This window comes from Mus caroli, chromosome 5 (assembly GCF_900094665.2).
Source record: "Mus caroli chromosome 5, CAROLI_EIJ_v1.1, whole genome shotgun sequence".
In the NCBI taxonomy this organism is placed as follows: Eukaryota; Metazoa; Chordata; class Mammalia; order Rodentia; family Muridae; genus Mus; species Mus caroli.
The window spans coordinates 108,534,433-108,556,852 of record NC_034574.1 but is presented as its reverse complement, the minus strand read 5'-3'; the positions used below and the strand labels follow the sequence as shown (position 1 = coordinate 108,556,852).

The following is a 22,420-nucleotide window of genomic DNA, read 5'->3' as shown; positions in this document are numbered from 1 at the left end:
GGCTTTGTCTGTAATCAGTAACCATGTGGGGATTTAGAGCCAGTGATAAAAATAAAGCACTCAGGGGGCTGGTGAGATGGCTCAGTGAGTAAGAGCACCCGACTGCTCTTCTGAAGGTCCGAAGTTCAAATCCCAGCAACCACATGGTGGCTCACAACCATCTGTAATGAGATCTTACTCCCTCTTCTGGAGTGTCTGAAGACAACTACAGTGTACTTACATATAATAAAAATAAATAAATCTTTAAAAAAAAAAAAAAAAGCACTCAGAACTTAGAGCAGCCAAGTGCAGATGGACTGACTTCTCCAGACAGCCCTGCAGGAGGACTCCAGGATGTCCTCACGAGCTCAGACAGTTTAGCCTCTCTATACACACGCAGCAGTCAACAATAACAACCTACTAACCCACTTATAAAACAAGCAACAGTAGGAATAGACGATTCTCCAGAAGCTACGGTGACAACAGACAATGGGAACATGTTCAAGTCACTGCATCTTTGCCTTTAGGGAAAGGCACACCAAAACCACACAGACAGACAGGATGCAGAGGCAGCCAGGGCTCTTTGTGTTCAAGGCCAGCCTGGGCTACACAGTGAGTTTTAGGCCAACCGAGGCTACAGAGCAAGAACTTCTCTCAAAAAATAAACACACACCACAAAGAGATGCCATTCAAACCCCCAAGAACAACTATAACAGATTGACTTAACAATAATAAAGAAAAGCCATCGTCTTGAAAGCAAGGGTAGCTGCAAGGGGCTGGAGTAGGGAAAGTGAAATAACTATTTCAGTTAAAGACCACTTTGAAAAGACAACAGTGCTGGCAGCCGGAACCAGCATGGCCGTTCTCAAAGCTCAGCAGGTAGAGCCAAGCATAACTGCCTGAGTCTAAGCCCCAGAACCCAAGAGGTAAAGGAAGGGAACTTCCTCGTGCAAGTTGTTCTCTGCCCCCACGTGTGCTGTGACACCTGTGCCCCCCGTGCCACAAACATGAGTGCGCACACAAAATACCTAATAAATAAATGTAGTTGTTTTAAAAGTTAAGCAACTGTCACTGACTCCATTTCTACGTCTAGGAAACTTAGGAGGCATGTGTCTGCACAAAGTGTTTACACAGAGGGTCACAGCCACATTACTGCTCATAGTCAAGGCTGAATCAGCCCAAATACAGGCACATAACGGAAGCTCAGCCATAAATGGCACAAGACACCTGTGTTTTCTATGACACAGGTGAGCCCTGCAAACATGTTGGGTAAAAGAAACCAGACATGAGAGGGCACAGGCATGATAGAAGATAGACACTGGTTTGTATAAGTAGGAAGTGGCAGGGCCATGGGAGATCCCTCGGTTGGGAGGCCAGCCTGCCCAGGAGAGCAATCCCTGCGCCACACACTTATCATCCTAGTATTCGCGGGCTAGAGGCAGGAAACTGGCAAGTTTGAAGCCAGCCTGGGCTACAGCGAGACCCTGTGACAAAAGAAAACCACAGCTGGGCACATAGCTCAGGGTAGACCACCACCTCGCATGGGCAAGGCCCTGTGTTCCACCCCTAACACATGCACGCACGCACGCACGCATGCACGCACGCACGCACGCATGCACGCACGCACGCACGCACGCACGCAGCCACACTGGTTTCATTTCCTAATGACAACATACATGACTGGTGGTTTGATGCTGAACCACCTACAGCAGCACCAACGCTCTGAGCTGAAGCTTACAATGCCATGACATGGCAGGCAAGGTGGCTGGCTAGGTTCTGTTGCCAGCACTCAGCCTCCATCAGCCCTCAGGAAAGAAACACACCATGGCTGGGCTGTACCCCAGCTGCTGGAGCCCATGCCTAGCACGGGAATCCTGGGCTCAGTGTTCAGCACCGCCTAAACCGGGTAGGTGTTGGTGATGCATGCCCATATAATCCCAGGAGTTGGGATCAGAAGGTCACAAGCATCCCAGGACACCAGGCTGTCCACACAGGCCGACTACGCCAGAGACCAAGCATCACAGAAAAGAACACCTCTGGGCCAATGAGAGGGCTCCGTGGTAAGGCACTTGCCACCAAGTCTGAACTGAGATGGTGCCCAGGACGCACAGGCTGGGAGGAGGAGATCAATTCTCACTGTCTGTTTACTTCCACCGTACACTTGTGTCTATGTATATCCATACAACACTAAAACAATAAACGTAATTATAACTTTTTAATTAAAAAAAAAAAAAGGTTGGCCTAATAGGCCATCACTTGAACGAGAGGCCCATTGGACTTGCAAACTTTATATGCCCCAATACAGGGGAACGCCAGGGCCAAAAAGAGGGAATGGGTGGGTAGGGGAGTGGGGGGGAGGTATGGGGGACTTTTGGTATTGCACTGGAAATGTAAATGAGCTAAATACCTAATAAAAAACTGGGAAAAAAAAAAGGTTAATCCTTTTGCCTGATGGAATTTAGCAGAAGAGACAGTTACCCGGAAACCAGGGTTTTAGACGGTGCTGATGGGCTCTGAGCTGCCAGGGAATCTGCAGACCGCACAGCTCACCCAAGTGCATAGGGGGCTCTCAGAGCCAATGACTCAGTGTCCCTAACCATGAAGCTGATGACAGGCTCCAGACCGCTTCCAAAGTGCCTTCAACCATTTAGTCTAACTAAGAAAGGGGCTTCCCAGCACTGAATATGAATATTTCAATATGGATGTATTTGTCCTCAGAGGGCGACAGTCAGTGGACATTCCCTAGAGCATCCAGGAGAAGGGATACAGGCAGGGTAAGCGCCCTCACAGGAGAAGCATACCGAGAATCTCTGGGTTTCTGATGACAGAGCCGATCTGCCTGAGGGCCTGCTGTCCAGCCTTCTGCACTTTGACGTGGGAGTCTGTCAGCACCTCTGTGAGCTTGGGCACAATGTTGGGCAGGCAGGATGACAGCTGCTTAGGTGCACAGTACGCCATCGCCCCGAGCAGCTCTACGGACCCTGCAGACAGGAGACATGCGTGCAGCACTGAGACACTCGACACTCACCAGCACATTTTCTGTAACTGTAATTGTGGGTGGTGCCGCCCCGGGCTAGTGGTCCTGGATGTATAAGCAAACAGGTCAAGCAGGCCAGGAGGAGTAAGCCAGTGAGCATCCTCCTCTACAGCCTCTGCGTCAGCTCCTGCCTCCAGGTTCCCGCCCTGACTTCTCTGAATAATGGACTGTGATCCCAAGTTTCCTTGGGCCATGGTGCCTATCACAACAGAAGAGACCTAGCCAGGGCAGCAGGAAGACCTAGTTTGGTCCTGCAGGTGTTCCAAGGGTAAGTCACTGGGTTTCTCGGGGCTCAGGTCCCATATCCACAAATGAGGAGATCATTGTTTTCTGTGTTGTTTCAAACTGTAAGGCAAAGAGGCCTGAAGGACAGAAGGGAGGCTCTGCAGGAAGGACCCAGGCCCTGCCCTCCCTACCAGAATCTCCATCTATCTGTTCCAGAAGCTTCCAGACTATAGCTTTCAAGCTTGGGATTTTCCCTAGGGCCGTGGCTTTTGCATGAAGCCTGATCCAGGAATCAGAACCCTAACTCTACAGACTGCCGTGTCCATACACAGGAGCTGTGACTACTTGTGTACCTACTGAGGGTCATTTTCAGGACAAGACGGAGGGGTGTGGCCTCACCAGCTTTGGTCCTCCAGGACTCCTCCTCCAGGGCAGCTAACAAGGATGGGAGCACCAACTTCACACCGTGAGCACTCAAATTGCTCATCACAGCTTTGGCACAGTCATCTGCAGCCTCAAGGGAGGAGAGAAGACAGTCAGGGGCCTCCTTGTCAGGGCAAGCACTGAGTCTGCCACTGACCCTTGTGTCCCTACAGTCACCAAGATGGTGGCTTTGTTAGACCCTGTGTCAAGTTCAGACAGACAGCCAGGGCTACACAGAGAAGTAACTCGTTTAGCAATCACGAGGATGGAAGCTTGGACGCTAGGACCACATAATAAGCCAGGACATCATGCGTGTGCCCATGCGAAGGGTTAGCTGGGGTTTGCCAGTTTCCAGCCCAGCTGAAAGGGGATAGAGGGCACCTGACACCCTCTTCTAGTTCCTGGAATCTGCCTATGTGCTCACACAGGCACACACACAGCACACATGCACACACAAATAAAATCTTCAATGCATCAGGGAACCAGAGAGAAATTCATAGCGGTAACCCAGGTAGGTGCTGACAGGCCTCTGGCAGTAGGGGCTGGAACCCATCTTAGACCCCTCCCTGACCAAGCTTGCCTAGGAACAGTCCACTTCTGCCTCCAGACTTACCTCGCGTACATACTGGTTCCCATCCCCAAAGCACAGCAACAGATGGGGCAGCACATGGACCACATAGGGCTCGAAGAGCTTCCCCAGCATGGTACAGAGCATCTCGAAGGCAAACAGCGCTCCTGGGGAGAGGATGACAGGAGGACTGAGAACGCTAGGGCCACCAGGCTCCTGGGACCTCCTCAGGTGACCATAGTCATAGACAGACTCAAGTGCAGCCGCCTGTCTCAGTCCTTGGGCAGGGATGTGGTAGAGGGCGACAGAGAAGGAGGCAGGGCAGATTCCAACACTTTCTAGTACCACCAGCCAAGCCTCTCTCTGCTGTATTAGAAGTCAGAAAGCAGGTAGGGGGACAAGTTTATTATCCCTGCACTCTGGAACCTGAGGCAGGAGGATCACCAAGTTGTAGGCTGTGCTTGGTAACTTAGGGACTCCTTAGCCTGAAACATGGAAATAAGAAAGGCTGGGGCACAGCTCGGCAGCAGAGCAGCCTGCGTGGCATAGCTGAAGCCTGGGGTTCAGCCCAAGCAGTGCCAGACAGAAAAAGGGCGAAGTGCAGGCCAGCCCTACCATGGACAGGGCTGGGAGGAGTCCCACCCGCCCTCCCTTTCTCTGTTGTGTGCGTGCATGCATGGGCACCCACTTCCTATGCCGTCAGCCCCGGGCTCAGGGGACCCACCCTCTCGTCTTCGGAAGTTCTTCTTGTCCTGGATAGCATCGGTCAGTGCAGCCATCATCTCCTGCTGCTTCAGGGAGAGGATGCCCAGGCCCTTGACCAGGCCCGCCAGTCCGTACGCTGCTCCTTTGCGCTCCGCATACTTGTCCGACTCCAACAGCTGCTGCATAAGCCGCTGGATCATGCCCCCAGCATCCTCCTTGACGGCAGGCACGAGAGGTGGCAGGCAGCTGGCCACAGACTCCTGGACCTGCGGGAGCAGCCATTGTCACATCAGGGACAGCTGAGCCCAATCTCACTGCTCCAGTGTCAAAGCACCGGAGGAGCAGTGAGCTAGTTCCGCAGTCATTATGACACACCCCGCTCCACAGTGCAAACATCAACAAGAACCTCTAGTGCTGTTTCTGGTCGAAACCATAGCTCCTCAAACTGAGCTTCCCAGCCCTACATGGGGCCACACCCTAAGTCACTGTAGGGGTTGTGAGATACTAGGAAACAGTAAACGTTTCTGAATGTACACCAGCCAAACACTAATTCCAAATCCAACACGTAAGACTCTGAGGTGTGAGCCAGGAGCGGTGGTGCACGCCTTTGATCCCAGCACTCGGGGGCAGAGGCAGGCAAATTTCTGACAGCCAGGGCTACACAGAGAAACCCTGTCTTGAACACACACACACACCCCGTCCCCCCAAAAAAAGACTCTGAGGTGTTCCTGACAAAGCCCAGGAGTGTCGCCTCCTGTGACGTCACTGCAGCCTCAGTCTGAACCACAAGTGCACTTTATCCTGAGCATGCTGCACACCAAGAGTAGTGCTCAGCCCCTCAGCTTGCGCTGAGAACCACTGTGTGGAACAGCAACATCTCGCTGTGTGTATCGGGTTTTCTGCACTTAGAGAATGATCCTGGCAGAAAACGAGAGACTTCAATGCCTTCCTCTCAGGGTTCCTCAGTCTGTGAGTGTCAGATCACTACAGCTGTGGGTCCACTGCGTTAGAACACTTACTTTTTAAAATCTGTTAGTCAGTCAGTTAGTAACAAGTTGTGGCACACACCTTTAATCCCAGCACTCGGGAGGCAGAGGCAGGCAAATTTCTGAGTTCGAGGACAGCCTGGTCTACAAAGTGAGTTCCAGGACAGCCAGGGCTACACAGAGAAACCCTGTCTTGAAAAACCAAAAAGCAAAACAAAACAAAACAGGGGGGAGGGTATAGGGAACTTTCAGGATAACATTTGAAATGTAAATAAAGAAAATTATCTGGGGCTGGAGAGATGGCTCAGCGGTTAAGAGCACTGACTGCTCTCCGGAAGGTCCTGAGTTCAAATCCCAGCAACCATATGGTGGCTCACAACCATCTATAATGAGATTGGGTGCCCTCTTATGGTGCATCTGAAGATAGCTACAGTATACTTACATATAATAAATAAATAAATCCTTTAAGAAAAAAAAAAGAAAACATCTAATGAAAAAAATATTAAAAACTGTATGTGTGAGAGCCTGCCGCTTTGTACCATGTAGTTATGCAAAGTAGCATTGTCAGCACTGATTAAAGTCAGGAATCAGCTCACACCGAAACTCTACATCCAAAGTAGTGCCAACTATTTAGGCAAAATTTATTTATTTAAAAGTAAATAAGCCCCCAGAGCTCGTGTCTCTAGCTGCATATGTAGCAGAAGATGGCCTAGTCGGCCATCACTCGGAAGAGAGGCCCCTTGGTCTTGTAAACTTTATATGCCCCAGTACAGGGGAATGCCAGGGCCAAGAAACGGGAGTGGGTGGGTAGGGGAGCAGGGCGGAGGGAGGGTCTGGGGGACCTTTGGGATAGCATTGGAAATGTAAATGAAGAAAATACCTAATTAAAAACAATCAATAAATAAAAAAGTAAATAAGCACAGCCATCTATCTCATTAGTATGCAAATCTGTTTTAAGCTCTAATAAATGATAAACATTTCATATATACCAAAGAACTGATTTTAACTGTTACGGTTTATTACTGCAGACATTTGATTTGCATATCTATTTTATAAACATAAATGCCCAGCACTGAGTAAAATGTCTGTGACAAGAAGGGTTGTAAACTTTAGAAGTTGAAGTAGCCGTGGTCTGAACAAAGACCTGAGGCCCAGGCAGCGGGGAACGGGGTCCACCTGGCAGCGTGCTATGACGCTGTGCCTGGATTAAACAACCACACCTCCTAGTTCCCACACCTACCAGCGTCACCAGGGGATAGTGCTGGGTGTAAGAAAGCCAGATCCAGGTCAGGAGAGAGAGATGCGCTGAATCCTACGCTCCAGCCAGAGCCCAGCCACAGAGCGCCACGCGGCAGCTGCCTAAGCAGGCCCTTTGGTGGTCAGACTCTGATCAATCCTGAAACTGTTTCCAACTGTGACTTTCATGAGGACACTCGGGGTGTGAGAGATCCAGTATGTCAATCAAGGAATTAGATATAAATGCATGGTTTCCAGACAAGAGGAAAAGAAAAGTCCTTGGGAGCATGGATCAGAGAGACCCTACAGGTACCTGTAATGTGTAGCCAGCACACAGAGAGGCCAAGAGGGAACCCACAAAGGGATCCTCTCTGGCGTGTGGCTGGTTTGAGTTACGGTCTCACTTCGTAGCCCTATCTGGTCTACAGATGCACCTCCTCTGCAAGATTAAAGGAAGGCACCGCCATGTTGGCTTCTGTATGGAGTTTTCTTTTTGTTTGTTTGTTTATTTATTTATTTAAATATTTGTGTCTTCAGTGCAAGATTTAATTTAAACAAACTCAAGCATGCATATACATATCTTCACACATGCACATCTGTACACACTCATGCATGCATGTATGCTCACACACATATATATTCCAGAAAACAAACCTCTAGTTAATGAGTAGGAAGGAAGTGCCTGGATTCTCCCTGGAGGGAAGATGGCTGCTTTCTGTCAGCCTACTCAGCTAGCACGCTACAGCCTACCCAGGATGGCCTCCCACCCGCAATGACCCGGGGACCCCCAGTGAAAGGTACCTGCTGAGAGGGTGTGGAGAGGGCGGCGATGAGTTTGGCAACAATGGGTTTTACTTTGGGGTCACTCTTGTCCAGGTGTTTGGCCAGAGACCCCATGAGGACCACCACGCTCTGCCGCACAGCGTCGTAGCTGGCATCATTGGGTGCATCCTTCAAGAACTCCTCAAACACTGGCAGCAGTGAGTTGACATTCTCCTGTGAAGGGCAGCCCCAAGCACAGGTCAGCCTGGACAGGCTGCTCCAAGCCACAGGCTGGCTGCTGGGGCTGGCAACACTGCCCGCTTACCCGGCTTCCCAGCAGGCCTACAGCAAAGCCCTGGGACCTATATCCTCTCATGGTCTCTCTGCAACAAATGAATCCCAGCAGGTGCTGGCACCCTGTCACACACTGCTCCTCTGTCATCTGCTCACCTTCCCATGGGCATTGAGTGTCGCGAGCGCCGCATCTAGCATGCACTTCCGCACATCTGGGTTCCGGTCATTCAGGGCATCTGGGACAAAGAACTGGAAGAGTGGCTTCACCTGAGAGCTATCCAAGTACTGTGAGAGCTTGTTCAAGGCCAAGGCCAGGCCACACCTAGGAAGCAAACAGGAGCCTGTGGGTTGACCAGGGTCACAGTCAGGGGCGCCCCATGTGGAAGGAGGACAATTGCAAACACAGCTTTGGGGCAGGGACAGCATGCAAGCCACCATGAAGCAACCGCCCGAGTGTTGTGAACAAGCCACCTGTGAAACACAGACCCTGTGCCTCCGTTTCCCTGATTATGAAAGACAATGAGCACCCCTCTGTCTCAGACAGGCTAGAAGAAAGATGTTCAAGATGACAGATGCGACAGCCATTGGCTGGGGACAGAGCAGAGTGGGTTTTATTCTCCTCAGCCACAGAGACAAGAGACCCCTTCGAGGAGAAAGTCTGCATCCTGTTCCCGGCTGTCAGACTGGACTGGCAAAGACGTAGGAAGATGAGTCCACACAGCACAGGCACTAGCACACCAAGCCATGCAGACGTGGGAATGCGCATGTGCTGGCTAGTTTATGTCAACCGGACATGGCTAGTGTCACTGGAGAGGAGGGACCCTCAATTGAGAAAATGTCTTTATAAGTTTGGGTTGTAAGCAAAACTGTAGAGCATTGATTAATAGGTATAGCCCTAGCTCATGGTGAGTGGAGCCATCCCTGGGCTGGCAGTCCTGGGTTCTATAAGAAAGCAGGCTGAGCAAGCCAGTAAGTTGCATCCCTCCATGGCCTCTGCATCAGCTCCTGCCTCCAGGTTCCTGCCCTGCTTGAGTTCCTGTCCTGACTTTGTTCAGTGATCCAGTGATGAACAGTGATGTGGAAGTGTAAGCTGAATAAACCCTTTCCTCCCCAGCTTGCTTTAGCCAGGGTGTCTCATTACAGCAGCAGTAACCCTATGACAGTGAGTCTGCCATTCAGGAAGCTAGTTCTACTATTTGGTGAAAGCCCACGCCAGGTGACAAGTGTCTTCCTCTGAGGCCATCCTTGCTCCTACTCGCCTACCTAGCCCTCCAGCTACTTCATGGGAAGCAGCCCTTCAGCTGCTACTACTAACATCTGCTGAGCACATTTCAACTGTTAACAGGCTGGGGCCAGTGCTCTTCCTGACAGATTCTACATGTGTGCCACTCACACAGCTCAGGAAACAAGCCTGGAGAAACAGAGGACAAATGCTCAAGGGTGCAGAATGGTGCATGCGGAGCCAGCACTGAGCACAGGCCTCTTTGACTTTCCTCCTGCTGTCAACTTCAGGCCATGTGGCTTCCTTTCAGCCCCACCCCACCCAGCTGGAGCAGCTCGGGAAGCCTGGCAACAAGACCAAGCAGGGCTTTACCTGGCTTCCCACTGGTCGGGAGGGGATTCTGAAATCACTCGTCCCAAAGCATCCAGCACTGGGGGTGGCCGCTGCAACAGACAAAGTGCTAAATGTCCAGCAGTGCGCTGCCTTGCCCAGGGGCAGACAGACCATGAGACGAGTGGGACACAAGGCCACCCATCCACTTCCCCGTCCCCGGGCCACTCACATAGAGCTTCTCCTGGTAGATCTCCATGAGCCTGCCCATAACCTCCGCTGCCTGCCGCTGGTACCGTGCCACCGCCTGGGAAAGGGCTTCAGCCCCGGCCTGCCTCACGGCTGCCTCGTGGTAGATCACGTCATCAATCAGCAAAGAGCAGAGATCTGACTGCAGATCAAGGCCCATGGTCGACCAAAGCCTGCAGCAAACCAAAGTTAGAACTGGGCAAGCAAGGGTCTGCAGCAGGTAGGTCCCTGCAGCCCCAGCAAGCAGGACTGTCACCTCTCGGCCAGCTTCCGTATCTCATCCTCCTTGTCGAATTTAATGACCCAGAGTCTCCGCAGCAGGCTCAGGCCGCTCTTCTCGTCAGTGTCGGGCGATGGCAGTACCAGGCGGAGCTCCATCAGCCCCTGTAAGAACGAGGGAGCAGCCTGTGAGGACTGACATCTTATGAGCACGCGCCCTGTCTCTTCACTTCCTCCATCCCCAGAACCATCGTTAGCTGCCCAGGGCTACTTAAAGGGAAAGTGGCTGCACGTGACTGAGAGTCAGGTGTTCCACCAGTCGGACTGAAACCACTATGCTCGTGGCTACTGCAGTAGACAGCACAGGTGGGAAGCTGCAGAAACCGGACAGAGCTGCTCTAAACAGTGCTGGGACTCAGCTCAAAGCCTCCTCCGATAGTTTTCTGGGGGACCTAGGAATACAGCTCAGTGGTTCAGAGCATGTCCACACACCCCAACTTTCTGTGTATAGAATTGACGGTGTATAGTGGTAGAAATTTTGTTTTGTTTTGTCTCACTCTAGCTATAACTGTTTTGGCTGTCATGGCTAGCCCTGAACTTAAAGAAATCTGTCTGTCTCTACATCCCAAGTGCTGGGGCTAAAGCTGTGAGCCACCATACCCAGCTTAAGAACTTTTTAACGTGGGAGGCAGAGGCAGGTGGATTTCTGAGTTTGAGGCCAGCCTGGTCTACAGAGTGAGTTCCAGGACAGCCAGGGCTATAAAGAGAAACCCTGTCTCGGGAAAACAACAACAACAACAAAAAAAAACAACAACTTTTTAACGTAAAAATTACTAATTTAGCTCTAAACATGATAGAAAATGGTGCTTGCTTAATGAATTAAAATACAAACAATAACCACACTGCCATTATTTGTCCCATATTTTACCAATTCTACAAGCCATCCTGAAAAGCTAAACAGAGGCAGAAAGCCAAATAAACACACGAACCCTGTCAGTTAGGTCAGCGTGGCAGAAGCTAGAACCACCTGGAGCATGGGCCTCTGGGCAAGCCAGTGAGGGGTCATTTTGATTATATTAGTCGCTGTGGGAAGCCCCACTCACTGCGGGTGGCACCATTCCCTAGGCAGGGGAACCTGGACTCTGGAGCACAGGCATGCATGTGTCCACTGCTCTCTTTTCCTGACGACATGTGTAATTGACCCGCTGCTTCAAGTGCCTGATGCCTTCCCTGTCACAGTGAACTATGAGGTAAGACTCAATCCCTTAAATTGCTTTTGTCAGAATATTTTATCAATACACAGAAAGAAAGGAAAAAAGAAAGACAAGCAATCTGTAGCTGCACCGAGAGCCACAACCTAGACTGACAATCAGATGAAGTCTTTCCCGGTGAAGAAAACCACAGACAGTGCTCTATCACGACAAGCCCAGGACCGTAACCCACCCCATCACCTCCTCCCTTTGCCTCTTGGCCCTGTCTGAGAGTAAAGGACACTCTGCCCAATGCTCGTTATGTAGCTCAAACACCTGCCCAGAGTAACACGGCAGCATGTACACACCCGGAGCGCAGTCTCGCGCACACTGGCACATGGGGACTGCAGGGCAGCGAGCAGCACGTCCACCTCCTCCTGCTCTGCGAAGGCACAGCCGTCCTCCCCGCTGCTGCTGGCACACAGGGCGGTCAGTGTGTCTGAGGCAAGAACCTGGGGACAACACCAAAGTGCTGGGTCAGCTATGCAGAGGGATCTGTAGAGGTGCACTGTAAAAAGCCACCCTGCGGCACCTCTGCGGCTAAGACCCCATAGTCAAGCCAGGCACCGGCAGCCCTGCTAACAAGAGGCCAAGGGCGACTAGGTCTTGACTACTCATCCTGAGGTCAGAGTCACAAAACACAGCACAGGCCAACTGGAAAGCAGATCACCTGTAGGCGAGGGGAGCCCGTCCCGATCACCCACGTCAGCAGACGCAGCATGGCCACTCGGGGCAGCAGCTCTGGGCCATTCTGGAAGAGAACGAGAGAGGTGAGATGACAATGCACATGGTAGAAACTTCCTTAGGTTTATTTACAACCAAGCAGCCCAAGACAGCTAACGCAGTCTATCACATGCTGTGCCGCTGCCTGATTCCCAGAGTGAACTTCTGGTAGACCAAAGAGCCTAAGAAGAGAAATTCCCTTGTACAAGGAAGGGAAAGAAATGCCAAATAACACACATCTCAAATGGATGTCGTGCATGGCGTACACTTTACACAGAGCTTGAAGGCAGGGGTAGGAAGTTCTCTGTGAGTTTGAGGCCAGCCAGGCTACACAATGAAACTTACACTGAGACTCATACAAAACCTAGGTTAGTTTTGAAGGGAAGAACTTAGTAAGAGGCCGGCTCAATGTGTGCCATGTAACCCAGCCATTGCAAACCAACCTGTACTAGATATGCAAGAAACATGCAAACACACAAAGTGCTGTTCAGGTCAGGGAAAAGACAGGGTACTGAACTAGCCAGGAATACGGAACGAGTTACATAAAGCACAGTGTATACAGGCATGGCACCTCAAGCAATGGAAAACCAAGCACCCACAGGGACAGAGACCTATGAACACAGGCTGTGAACGCAGCAGTACGACCCCTTTCTACATCGGAGCATGCTGTCTTATTATGTGGACTGCTGCTACAATAAAACACCAGAACCCGAGGTCAGGAAGTATGAGACCCTTGCCTCCCCACGCCCTTAAGCCTGTGCCAACCTCATCCACCCGCTCAGGTGGGGTGTCAGGGGACGCCCTCAGCTGGGCATGGACAGTGAGGATCTGAAGGGTCTGGGCCATCTGCTCCTCCTCGTCCTCGCTGTGGTAGGGCATCTCAGTGAGCACCATCTTTAACATGGGGAAGACCAAGGAGAAGGCCGGTGCAGACAGCGGGGCAGCATCTGGGAGACAAGCAGCATAGTGACAAGCTGGGGCCACCGAGCAGCCCAAGCGCTGGTGGGGACGAGGCCAGAACCTTCCCAGCACCAAGCACCACGTTGGGGACAGTGTGCCTGCCTGCTGCTAAATCCGCCCTGCTTCTACCCACAGGCTGGCCCAGCTCCAGAATGTGACGCTGAGCAGAAGCAAATGAGGAAAGCCAAGGGAGCGGGGGCAGGGGGGCAGGAAGCTCGGGGACGCTCTGCCTCCTGCCTCACTCTGTACATCAGCTCACACTGCCCCTTACCTGGCTCGCCCTTGCCCACCCTGCTGGGGATGGTGTGTGTATGCAACAGCGACACCGCCCTCCTGACAGCCACAGACAGCTCCTCTTGGCACCAGGACTTATCTAGAGCACACTCTGGCTTCAGCAGGCGCAGGGTCACATGACTCACCAAGGTGCCTGTGAGAGAAGACAAGACAGACAGCAGATGACCCACAACGACACAAGACGGTGCCCTGGACAGAGGTGAACCGAAATGTTTTAACTTCTCCGACTTTATGACAGCATCGAAGAAAAACGAGGAGGCAGTAGCTGCCCTTCTGGTTTTTGGGGGATGATATTTGTTTAGGGATATGGTATCACTACGTAGCCCAGGCTGGCCTAAAACTCAGGCTCCTCCTCCCTCCACCTCCCAAATTTCTGGATTACAGGTTTGCAGTACTATGTCTGCCTGGCAGAGCTGACACTTTTGTTTGTTTGTTGAGACAAAGTTTCTCTGTGCCGGAATTCACTCTGTAGAGATCCACCTGCCTCTATCTCCCAAGTGTTGGGATTAAAAGTGTGCCACTGCCACCACTTCCTGGCTGATAGTTTTGATACTGAAGAGGTCAGGCACCACCTGACGAGCCACCCTACAGCTTTTCACCCCACAGAAAAGCTCTCGCTACACAGGTCTGTCCTTCATCAGGCAGACACCAACACTTCGACAGGTCACACAACTCCAGCTGGCGTTTCTTCTCAGACCAGCTTGCAGACTGCAACCCCGTCATGAGAAGAGTAAGGCCCCTATATCCCTTCTCTCCTGCGTGGCTGATGTTTCTTCAAAGCCAACAGAGAGCAAGCCACTGGCACATGCTACTTATGAGTTCTGGGCACACAGACAAGCAAGGCACACCGGCCCCATCTCACTGCCACTGAGCCTGACCTCATAGAAAACACCTGCTCCAGCAGGCTTGGGTGGCTCTCACCAGGCCCTGGATCTGGTCCTGAGCACAAGAACAAAGCTATTCAGGAAGATGAGGTGCTAACTAACTAGCAGGTGACCCTTGCTCCTCAGAGAAGGGAGGCTGGAGCCACCACCTCACGGCTCTAAAGCACATCCAGTGTGGGCTCCGTGGATGCGCCCATGGGGAAACAATATTCAGAAGCTTAGGTCACCACGTCTTCTCCCAACACCCCCAGGCACCTCCAGCTCACTGCAAACACCACGGAGACAACCCCACAGCCAGCAAATAAGGACTAACCCAGGGTCTTGAGTCTTGGGGGCATGACACAGGCAGCTAAGGACAGAAAGGGGCCTTTGACCCTGGGAGCAGCCAGGGGAGACTTCAGCAAGGGCAGGAAGGCGTCAACCAGGACAGGGATGTACTGAATCAGGCCACACGGGTTCCTGGCCATGATGGCATCTAGTAGTCCAAGCGCCGCCTCTAGTTCCCCGTCCAGCTGCAAGCAGAGCCAGTAGAAAAAGGCTAGTTAGGGGACCCTCCCAGACAGCAAAGAGCACGGCGGGCTGCAGAGCATCTTCCCCGAACCGCACTGGCATGAGGAGCGCGGTGAGGGGCAGCCTCTTACCTCCTGCAGCCGCCTCCGGATTTGCGCCTCCTTGTCCATCTGGGCTTGCAGCATCTCCTTCTGCTTGCTGGTCAGCTGTACTTCCTCTTTTATGCCTTTCTTCTTCTTTATTTCCTGAGGGACCAGGGTCAGAAACCAGTTCTACATCCACAGGCAGATCTACCTTCCCCCCAGAGGAAAGAAAGTCCCCTGGCTTCCGGAATTGTAAGCCAGCCTCAAGTCTAGGACCAGGGCCCCCAAGCCCACCGCATGTCCACGGTAACCCCTATAAAAGCCACAGCCACCAGATGCCTTCAAAGTGAAGAGAGCAGTAAAGAAGCAAGTTTTAAAAGAGGATTCTCTGCTAGAAAAGGTGAGCGGAGATGTCAGAGAAACAACTGCTCCCTCAATGACCTCCCGTGGCCACATGGCTTCAGATGAAGGACTTTAACCTGCTCTCAGACACACCTAAGGCTCTTTCAGAACGCCTTGGGCACAGAGAGAGCCCTGAGTCTTCCAATAAATATTTACTGAGTGCCTACATCATGCCAGGAACAGTTTGAGCTGCTAGAGACACAGAGATATATGTGTGTGTGTGTGATACACATATATACATATATATGAAGCCTCTCCCACACAGAGCCCACAATCTAGCAGGTAAAGTTAGACAATAAACAAATAGTTAATAAAACGACGTTGGAGCACACTATGGACGGACAGGCAGGGAGTCAGGAAAGGGCGAGGGATAAGGTGCGGAAGACAAGAAGCCTCAGCCTGGGGAAGACAGACAGAGGGAGAGAAAGACTGAGCGGCACGAGCTCTGTCAGACCAGTCTATCAGTCATGTGGGGGCGCCCAGGCACTGTTCTTGCTGACAGAGACGAGATGAGCCTGTCTTTACAAAGCCAGAGCAGGCAGGATGGAGCAGCAATGTCCAGTAAAACCCTGGTTTCCTTTGAGTGGGGTCAAAGGAAGCCACAGAGGAATGTGAGCGGAGAGCCAGAGGCAGGTCAGGGGTCACAGGGGAACGCCTCAGAAGGACCAAGGGGACCCGCCTACACGGCACATCAGGCACCGGGCCAAGCAGACTCAGGCATCTCCGGGCTCACCTCCTTCAGCTCCATCTCGATGATCTGCTCCTTAAAAGAGTAGGCCTTGTTCTCTCGCTTCATGTTGGCCTTTTTTATGCTGTCCTGCTGGGCACTGAAACATGGGGAAGGCAAGGCTTAAAGAGAGGCACTGGCTTCCTCAACCTCAAGACAGCCGAGTCCCGCCGAAACTTTAATGTTTTGTTTTCGTCTGTGTGTGTGTGTGTGTGTGTGTGTGTGTGTGTGTGGTGCGTGCGTGCGTGTGTCCCCACTGTATCTCTTGAAACAAGATTGACATTTTCACTAGGCTGGCTGGCCTGCAAGCCCTTTCCTCAGCCCCATCTCTTCAGCTTTCTGCATTGCAGGCAGGGTCTCGCTATGGTCCAGGCTGGCCTCCAACTTCCTATCCCTTTATCTCAGCCTCCAGTGTGGACTTGCTGGCATACAGCACCACACCCAGCTCCCAGGTAGCGTTTAAGTGCATGTACCAGGTCAGTGCTAGCTGTTGGAGTCATGATATCTTGGGCCTAAGCACTAGGCCTGGACACAAGCAGGTATGTCTACCAGGGACAGACGGGCTGCTTGGCTTATTTTTCACAGCGACCCTATGTCCATCAAACAGGCGTGAAAAGCAGAGCTGGGGAGGAGAAGTAAGAGAGGACAAACGAAGAGCCGAGCCCCACCTCTGGATGATGGATTTATCAAACAGCTCTCCGGCAGGGGTCTGCATGATGGAGAACTCCTCCCGCGTCACAAGGCACAGGGCAGGATTCTGCACAGAGGCGGTGATGGTGCTGATGAGCTGAGGGAGGACTCGGTCAGGAGACAGGACGGAAAGGGAGCCCATGGCGTTCATGGAAGACTGACAGACAGACAGATAGACACCGTCAGTCCATACCACAACTAGCATCAGAAATAGGCTCTATCACACCCAAACAACACTTGCAATTGGCTCTCCCTTTCTGCCTTGTGCTTTGGACTAGTGCCCACCGCCAGGGCTCACTGAGGTCTGAGTCTGGCTTCCTACACATGCCTTTCCCGTCATCAGCTATGACCACTGATTTCGACTGCACACTCCACTCCACTCCACGGTCCAGAGGCTCTGCCTCACCATTTCCAAAGGCAGGCACGAATGCCCTAACCAAAAAGACAGTCTTGGGGACAGGTAAAGGGGGGGCGGGGGGAGGTGGCAATGAGACCCCATGTCAGCTGACATTACTGGAAAATACACTCTTTCCCCACTGGAACTGTTGGGAGGACAGGGTGTGAGCCCAAAACTCTTTCTTAGCAGAAATTTGAAAATGTGGCTCACACACTGGAAAGCAGAGAGAGTGACTGGGAGATCAGACAAGTCTCATGAACGGGGACAGACAATACCTCTCCTGTCCTAAGGGCCCCAGCTGACCTGACAGCAGCATCCCAGGGACTCACCACCTCAGACACCGCCTGCCATGGGGCCCTGAGCTCCCTTCTATGCCCCGAGCAGTACTCATCTGTCTCTCCCTGGAGGGCAGGCTACACTGTACCTTTCCTCCTCCTGCTTCTTTGAGCCCTCACGTCTTATACCCTGGCCCATTACCTGGTTCAGGGGACTCTGTGTCGTGATCCTGGGGATGATCTGATCCAGGTGCCTGGTGATGAAGGCGTCAGGGTCAATCTTCATCCTTGTAAGAAGTGCTGGCCAGAGTCCAGACTGTACTGCCACTGAAGGAGAGGGGCTTCTTGAAGCCTTCTGCCTGGTGCTACCTCCCCACCTCCCCACCTCCCTCCATAGCCACCGACCTAATGACGGGTGGTGGGAGATGATTAGCATCTCCTGAGCCAGCTGCTCAGTGCTGGGGACGTCGCCCTTGAGGCCTGGCACCCCAGAGATGACACACAGAGCTTCCTGCAGAACTCGAGGAGGCACATAGGTCTTGCCCATCTCGGTTAACTCCCCAGCGTCTGTCACAAGAGCCTCCAAGGGAAGCACCTGTAGAGAGAGAACAAATGTGTCCCCAGGGCTCAGAGCCCTGTGCAGGGCCCCTGAGCCTCTCCTGCTATTAGTGGGAATCCCCGCTGGACTGAACCCAATGCCCCGCTTTCTGCCCAGGAGTCCACAGGCTATGAGATGTGCCTGGAAAGCCAGCCCACCTAGAGACCCAAGGGACTGGTTGTGGAGGGCAGGTACATGGGGCTGAGGGACAATCATGGACGCCTGGCACCTAGAGCTCTCAAATGATCCAGGCCTCTAGTGTCTCCTGTTCCCTTCTGCCTGCTGCTGCTGCTGCTGCTGCCTGAGACAATCCAGACAGCTCATCTCATGGCCTATATAGCTAGTGTTAAAAAAAGAAGGCTGTAAGCTCTACCTGTCTTTAGTGTACTTTAAGATACTGTGAGAAACATCAAAAGTGAGAGTAAGTGTGTATTCAGAGTCACTAAGTAAGCCAGGGTCTTTACTCCTAGCACTCAGGAGGCAGGTGGGTCTCTGGGAGTTCGAGGCCAGCCTGGTCTACAGAGTGTGTTTCAGGACAGCCAGGGTTACACAGAGAAATCTTGTCTTGAAAAGTAAAGTAAGATTATTAAGTGTTTTAAAACAATAAAAAAAGAAATATTTTGGTTGAACAAAGGGAAGACGGGCTCTAAAGGGCAGAGATGCTCTCAAAGCTTGAGTGCCGGGCAGGAAGTCCAGGATCGCCCAGCCTGCGAGAACAGCCCAGGCCAGGCCCAGCTAAGACTTGGGTGGGAACAGGCTGACTGAGTCACTGCAGATCCCGGATCCTCACCTTGTGAGAGTTGAGGACAGTCTTCAGTTCGTCCAAGAGGCCATTGGCCAGCTTAACGCCCCCAAGAGAGGACAGCAGCTTCCGAACTGTCTGCTGGGCCTGCCTGCGCACATGCCAGGTCCGGCTCAGGAGCACAGCCACCAGGACCCGATAGTACTGCCTGCAAACACACACACACACACACACACAGATGTTCCTGGGAAGCCGGGGTAGGAGTATCCACAGCCACACCCGCCACATGCCCAAGACATTGTGAACAGGGCTCAAGGGGCTCACATACTGGACTTTGCTGTTGGTGAGCCTGTGAGGGTGGTCAAGGAAAAGCCTCTCCGTCAGACGCAGCACAGTGCACAGGGCTGTAAGGGAGACAGGGCAAGCCTTTAAAACAAGCAAGCTGGGCTGGTGAGGGGCCTCCGTGGGTAAAGGAGCTCGCCTCCAAACCTGGGGAGCTCGCCACCAAACTTGGGAGAGCTCACCACCAAACCTGGGGGAGCTCACCTCCAAACCTGGGGGAGCTCGCCACCAAACCTGGGGGAGCTCGCCACCAAACCTGGGGAACTCACTTTCAAACCTGGGGCAGCTCACCTCCAAACCTGGGGGAGCTCGCCACCAAACCTGGGGGAGCTTGCCACCAAACCTGGGGAACTCGCCTTCAAACCTGGGGCAGCTCACCTCCAAACCTGGTAGCATGCATGAACACAGTCCCTGGAACGCACATGGTGGAAGGAGAGAACCTACTCCTGAAAGCTGTCCTCCAACTTGCACGTGCACCCGTGTGTGTGCACATACGCACATACACATGCACCCAAACACACCCACACACCACACATACACACAAAAATTAAGTAACTAAATGTATTCTTTCCACATACCCAAAACTTAAAATGAACTAAAAAATTGACAGCAAAATTTAAAAGTGATTAATGTTAGATATAAAGCTATAGTTCATTTTTAATTCATTATATATACACATTGATTTTTTTTTAAGATTTATTTATTTATTATATAGTACACTGTAGCTGTCTTCAGACACACCAGAAGAGGGCATCAGATCTCGTTACAGATGGTTGTGAGACACCATGTGGTTGCTGGGATTTGAACTCAGGACCTTCGAAAGAGCAGTCGGTGCTCTTAACCACTGAGCCATCTCTCGAGCCCTATACACACTGATTTTAATTATTAAAAGTTACCACCTATGAGTGGTAGGTAGTACATACCTATAACCCTAGTAATTGAAAGGTTTAAGCAGGGAGATGAGAAATTTAAGGCTAGCCTAGGCTATACAATAAAAACTGTCTCTGAAGAAGAAAAAAAGAGCGGCTGCCTGGGAGACTGCTCAGTGGTTAAGAAGACCTGTCGCTCTTTGGGAAGACCCAGGCTGGATTCCCAGCACCCTCACAGTGGCTCACATCCATCCCCAACTCCAAGAGTACCAAGTGCAGACATACATGAAAGCAAAAACTCACACACAAAATAAACTTTAAAAAAAGAGACACAGTTGGGCAGTGGTGATGATGACACCTTTAACCCAGCACTCAGGGGACAGGGGCAGGGGCAGGTGGAGCTTTGAAGCTACACGGAGAAACCCAGTCTCAAAAAATCAAAAAAAGAAAAGAAAAGAAAAGAGAAGAGGAGGGGAGGGGAGGGGAGGGGAGAAGTATAAGCAAGCCGGGTGAGCGGATCAGTGGCTTGGACTTGTAGTCTGGGGACAAGAGACTGATTCCCAGCCTGGGAAGCACGATGGTGACACACAGCTTGTGTGGACGGAGGGCTACACATGTGTAACTTCAAGGACCCAGAGCAGCAAATCCCAGTGAGATTTCAGTGCGGATTCCCTCCCACCGTGTCTCTGAACTATAGGAACGTCGCTCTTAATCAAAAGCTAACTATAAAAAAATGTAAGCCACAAAGTGACTAAGAGTTGTAGCTCATTAATAGGATGTTGTGATTCGCGAGTCAAAAGACTTTTCAAATCTCTAATTAGCAGCAGACTCGTGTGAGGCAACCTAGAATTTTGCGCATACATTTGGAGATCATTGTTCCTTTTCTGCCAGGGTAGAAACCAGTAGTTTCCGTGTCGCCCGGTGGGGGAGTAGAGTTCCCACAGTTCCACTGGCACGCGGCTAACACCACCCAGACAGCACCAATTACCCATGCAGTTGTAATTACAGCTGACACTGTAGCTCCCCGCACACGCGGCACCCCTGTCTCTACAGCCCTCCCAAGCCCCCCTTTCTACTGAGCCTGACTCGCCCACAGGAATGAATTCATTTAGAAAACAGACAAGGTAACCATGCGATGGTGGCATGTGCCTTTAATCCCAGTACTTGGGTGGCAGAGGCAGGTGGATCTCTGTGAGTTTGAAGCTAACCTGGTCTACAGAGAGAGTTACAGAACAGCCAGGGCTACACAGTGAAATCCTGTCTCAAAAACAAAAACAAAAACAACAAAACAAAAATACAAAGAGCCAAGCTGCTGACCAGGGAGGTGCTCAGGAGCAGGTCCCGCCTGCAGGCCTGTCGGGGCCGGAGCTCACTCACCCTCCTCTGAAGCCAGGAGCAGGAACTTCTCAGATGTGAAAACCTGCCTCTTCTCATCCACAACCAGCTGCCAAAAGTTGCTCAGCTTGGCCTCTGCAAGAGATCAAAGGTCACCCCACAGCAGTGTTCCACATCCCCCCAGCATGGCCCTTCCAAGAGCTGAAGCCTTGAGCCAGGCTCCGAGAGACCCTCCATGAAGGACCATTCCAAGGCTCACTGTTCTGCTATTCTGAAACCCAGCGTCAGTCCTCCGGTCTCACTTGCAATCTGGAAAACTGTAGGGTTGTCTTCTGCCTGCAGCCTCTCCTCTGGAATCACACAGTGCCGCTCTCTCCCCCTTTCCCTCCCTAACTGGGGCCAGTCCTTCATCAGAGTCTCAGCCTCCCAGGCGCTCAGGATCTATCTGAATACTTCGTGAAACCTTTCTCAATGTTCATTCACTCACTCCTCAGACAAAAAGCAAACCCTCCTTTAAATTACTACATGTCCATACCCCACCAGAGGCCATGTACCGTACCCTGATGCACCCTGGAATGAGCTGAGCTCGGTTCACATTATCTCCACCCAAGGCAGCCAAGGGCCTTGGCATATGCAATGGGTACGCAACAGCACGCAGAGAAGGGGGTCCTACTTCTCATCGCAGAAGCATGGCCAGGTAAGGGCACACACAAGGAGCAAGGCTCCTATACTAAACATTTGGTCCCCGGCTTATGACACCATTGGCAGGTGGCACAATCAGGAGGAGGGCCTGGTGGAAGTGAGTCAGGTCAGCAGATACACGGGCACCTCTAAGACCACGGGCCACAACAACTCTTTCCTCCTTAAGTTGAATTTCTCAAAGAGTGCCATGATGATAAAACCTACTGACACACAGGACTCAGAGACGGGTAAGATCCTAGGGCCAAAAAAGACCTTGAAGCTCTGAGTAGAGCTTTCATTTGCGAACGTGGTTGCAAGGTGACATGGTACACACAGCACGTTTCATCATACACAGACCACACACAGACACAAACCTGCCACTCCTTCCAAACGGAAGCTGAGGGGCTGAAAGACAGGGCTAAA

General features: G+C 51.9%; 1 protein-coding gene across 1 annotated transcript in view; it reads right to left on the bottom strand.

Moving 5' to 3' along the window:
* Nucleotides 1–22,420, bottom strand: part of Gcn1 (GCN1 activator of EIF2AK4) — a 58,511-nt gene that overhangs the window by 16,384 nt on the left and 19,707 nt on the right. Inside the window, exons 16-37 of the mRNA XM_021163616.2 lie at nt 21,359–21,451; nt 19,099–19,174; nt 18,819–18,978; nt 17,836–18,025; nt 17,633–17,757; nt 16,737–16,915; nt 16,075–16,168; nt 14,988–15,101; nt 14,660–14,858; nt 13,440–13,595; nt 12,974–13,155; nt 12,156–12,236; nt 11,794–11,937; nt 10,273–10,400; nt 10,000–10,189; nt 9,810–9,880; nt 8,372–8,537; nt 7,961–8,155; nt 4,957–5,203; nt 4,278–4,399; nt 3,641–3,755; nt 2,781–2,960 (exon numbers count right to left, since the gene is read on the bottom strand). Of these exons, the coding sequence (XP_021019275.1) occupies nt 2,781–2,960; nt 3,641–3,755; nt 4,278–4,399; nt 4,957–5,203; nt 7,961–8,155; nt 8,372–8,537; nt 9,810–9,880; nt 10,000–10,189; nt 10,273–10,400; nt 11,794–11,937; nt 12,156–12,236; nt 12,974–13,155; nt 13,440–13,595; nt 14,660–14,858; nt 14,988–15,101; nt 16,075–16,168; nt 16,737–16,915; nt 17,633–17,757; nt 17,836–18,025; nt 18,819–18,978; nt 19,099–19,174; nt 21,359–21,451 (3,207 nt within the window). The remainder of the gene's footprint in view (nt 1–2,780; nt 2,961–3,640; nt 3,756–4,277; nt 4,400–4,956; nt 5,204–7,960; nt 8,156–8,371; nt 8,538–9,809; nt 9,881–9,999; nt 10,190–10,272; nt 10,401–11,793; nt 11,938–12,155; nt 12,237–12,973; nt 13,156–13,439; nt 13,596–14,659; nt 14,859–14,987; nt 15,102–16,074; nt 16,169–16,736; nt 16,916–17,632; nt 17,758–17,835; nt 18,026–18,818; nt 18,979–19,098; nt 19,175–21,358; nt 21,452–22,420) is intronic.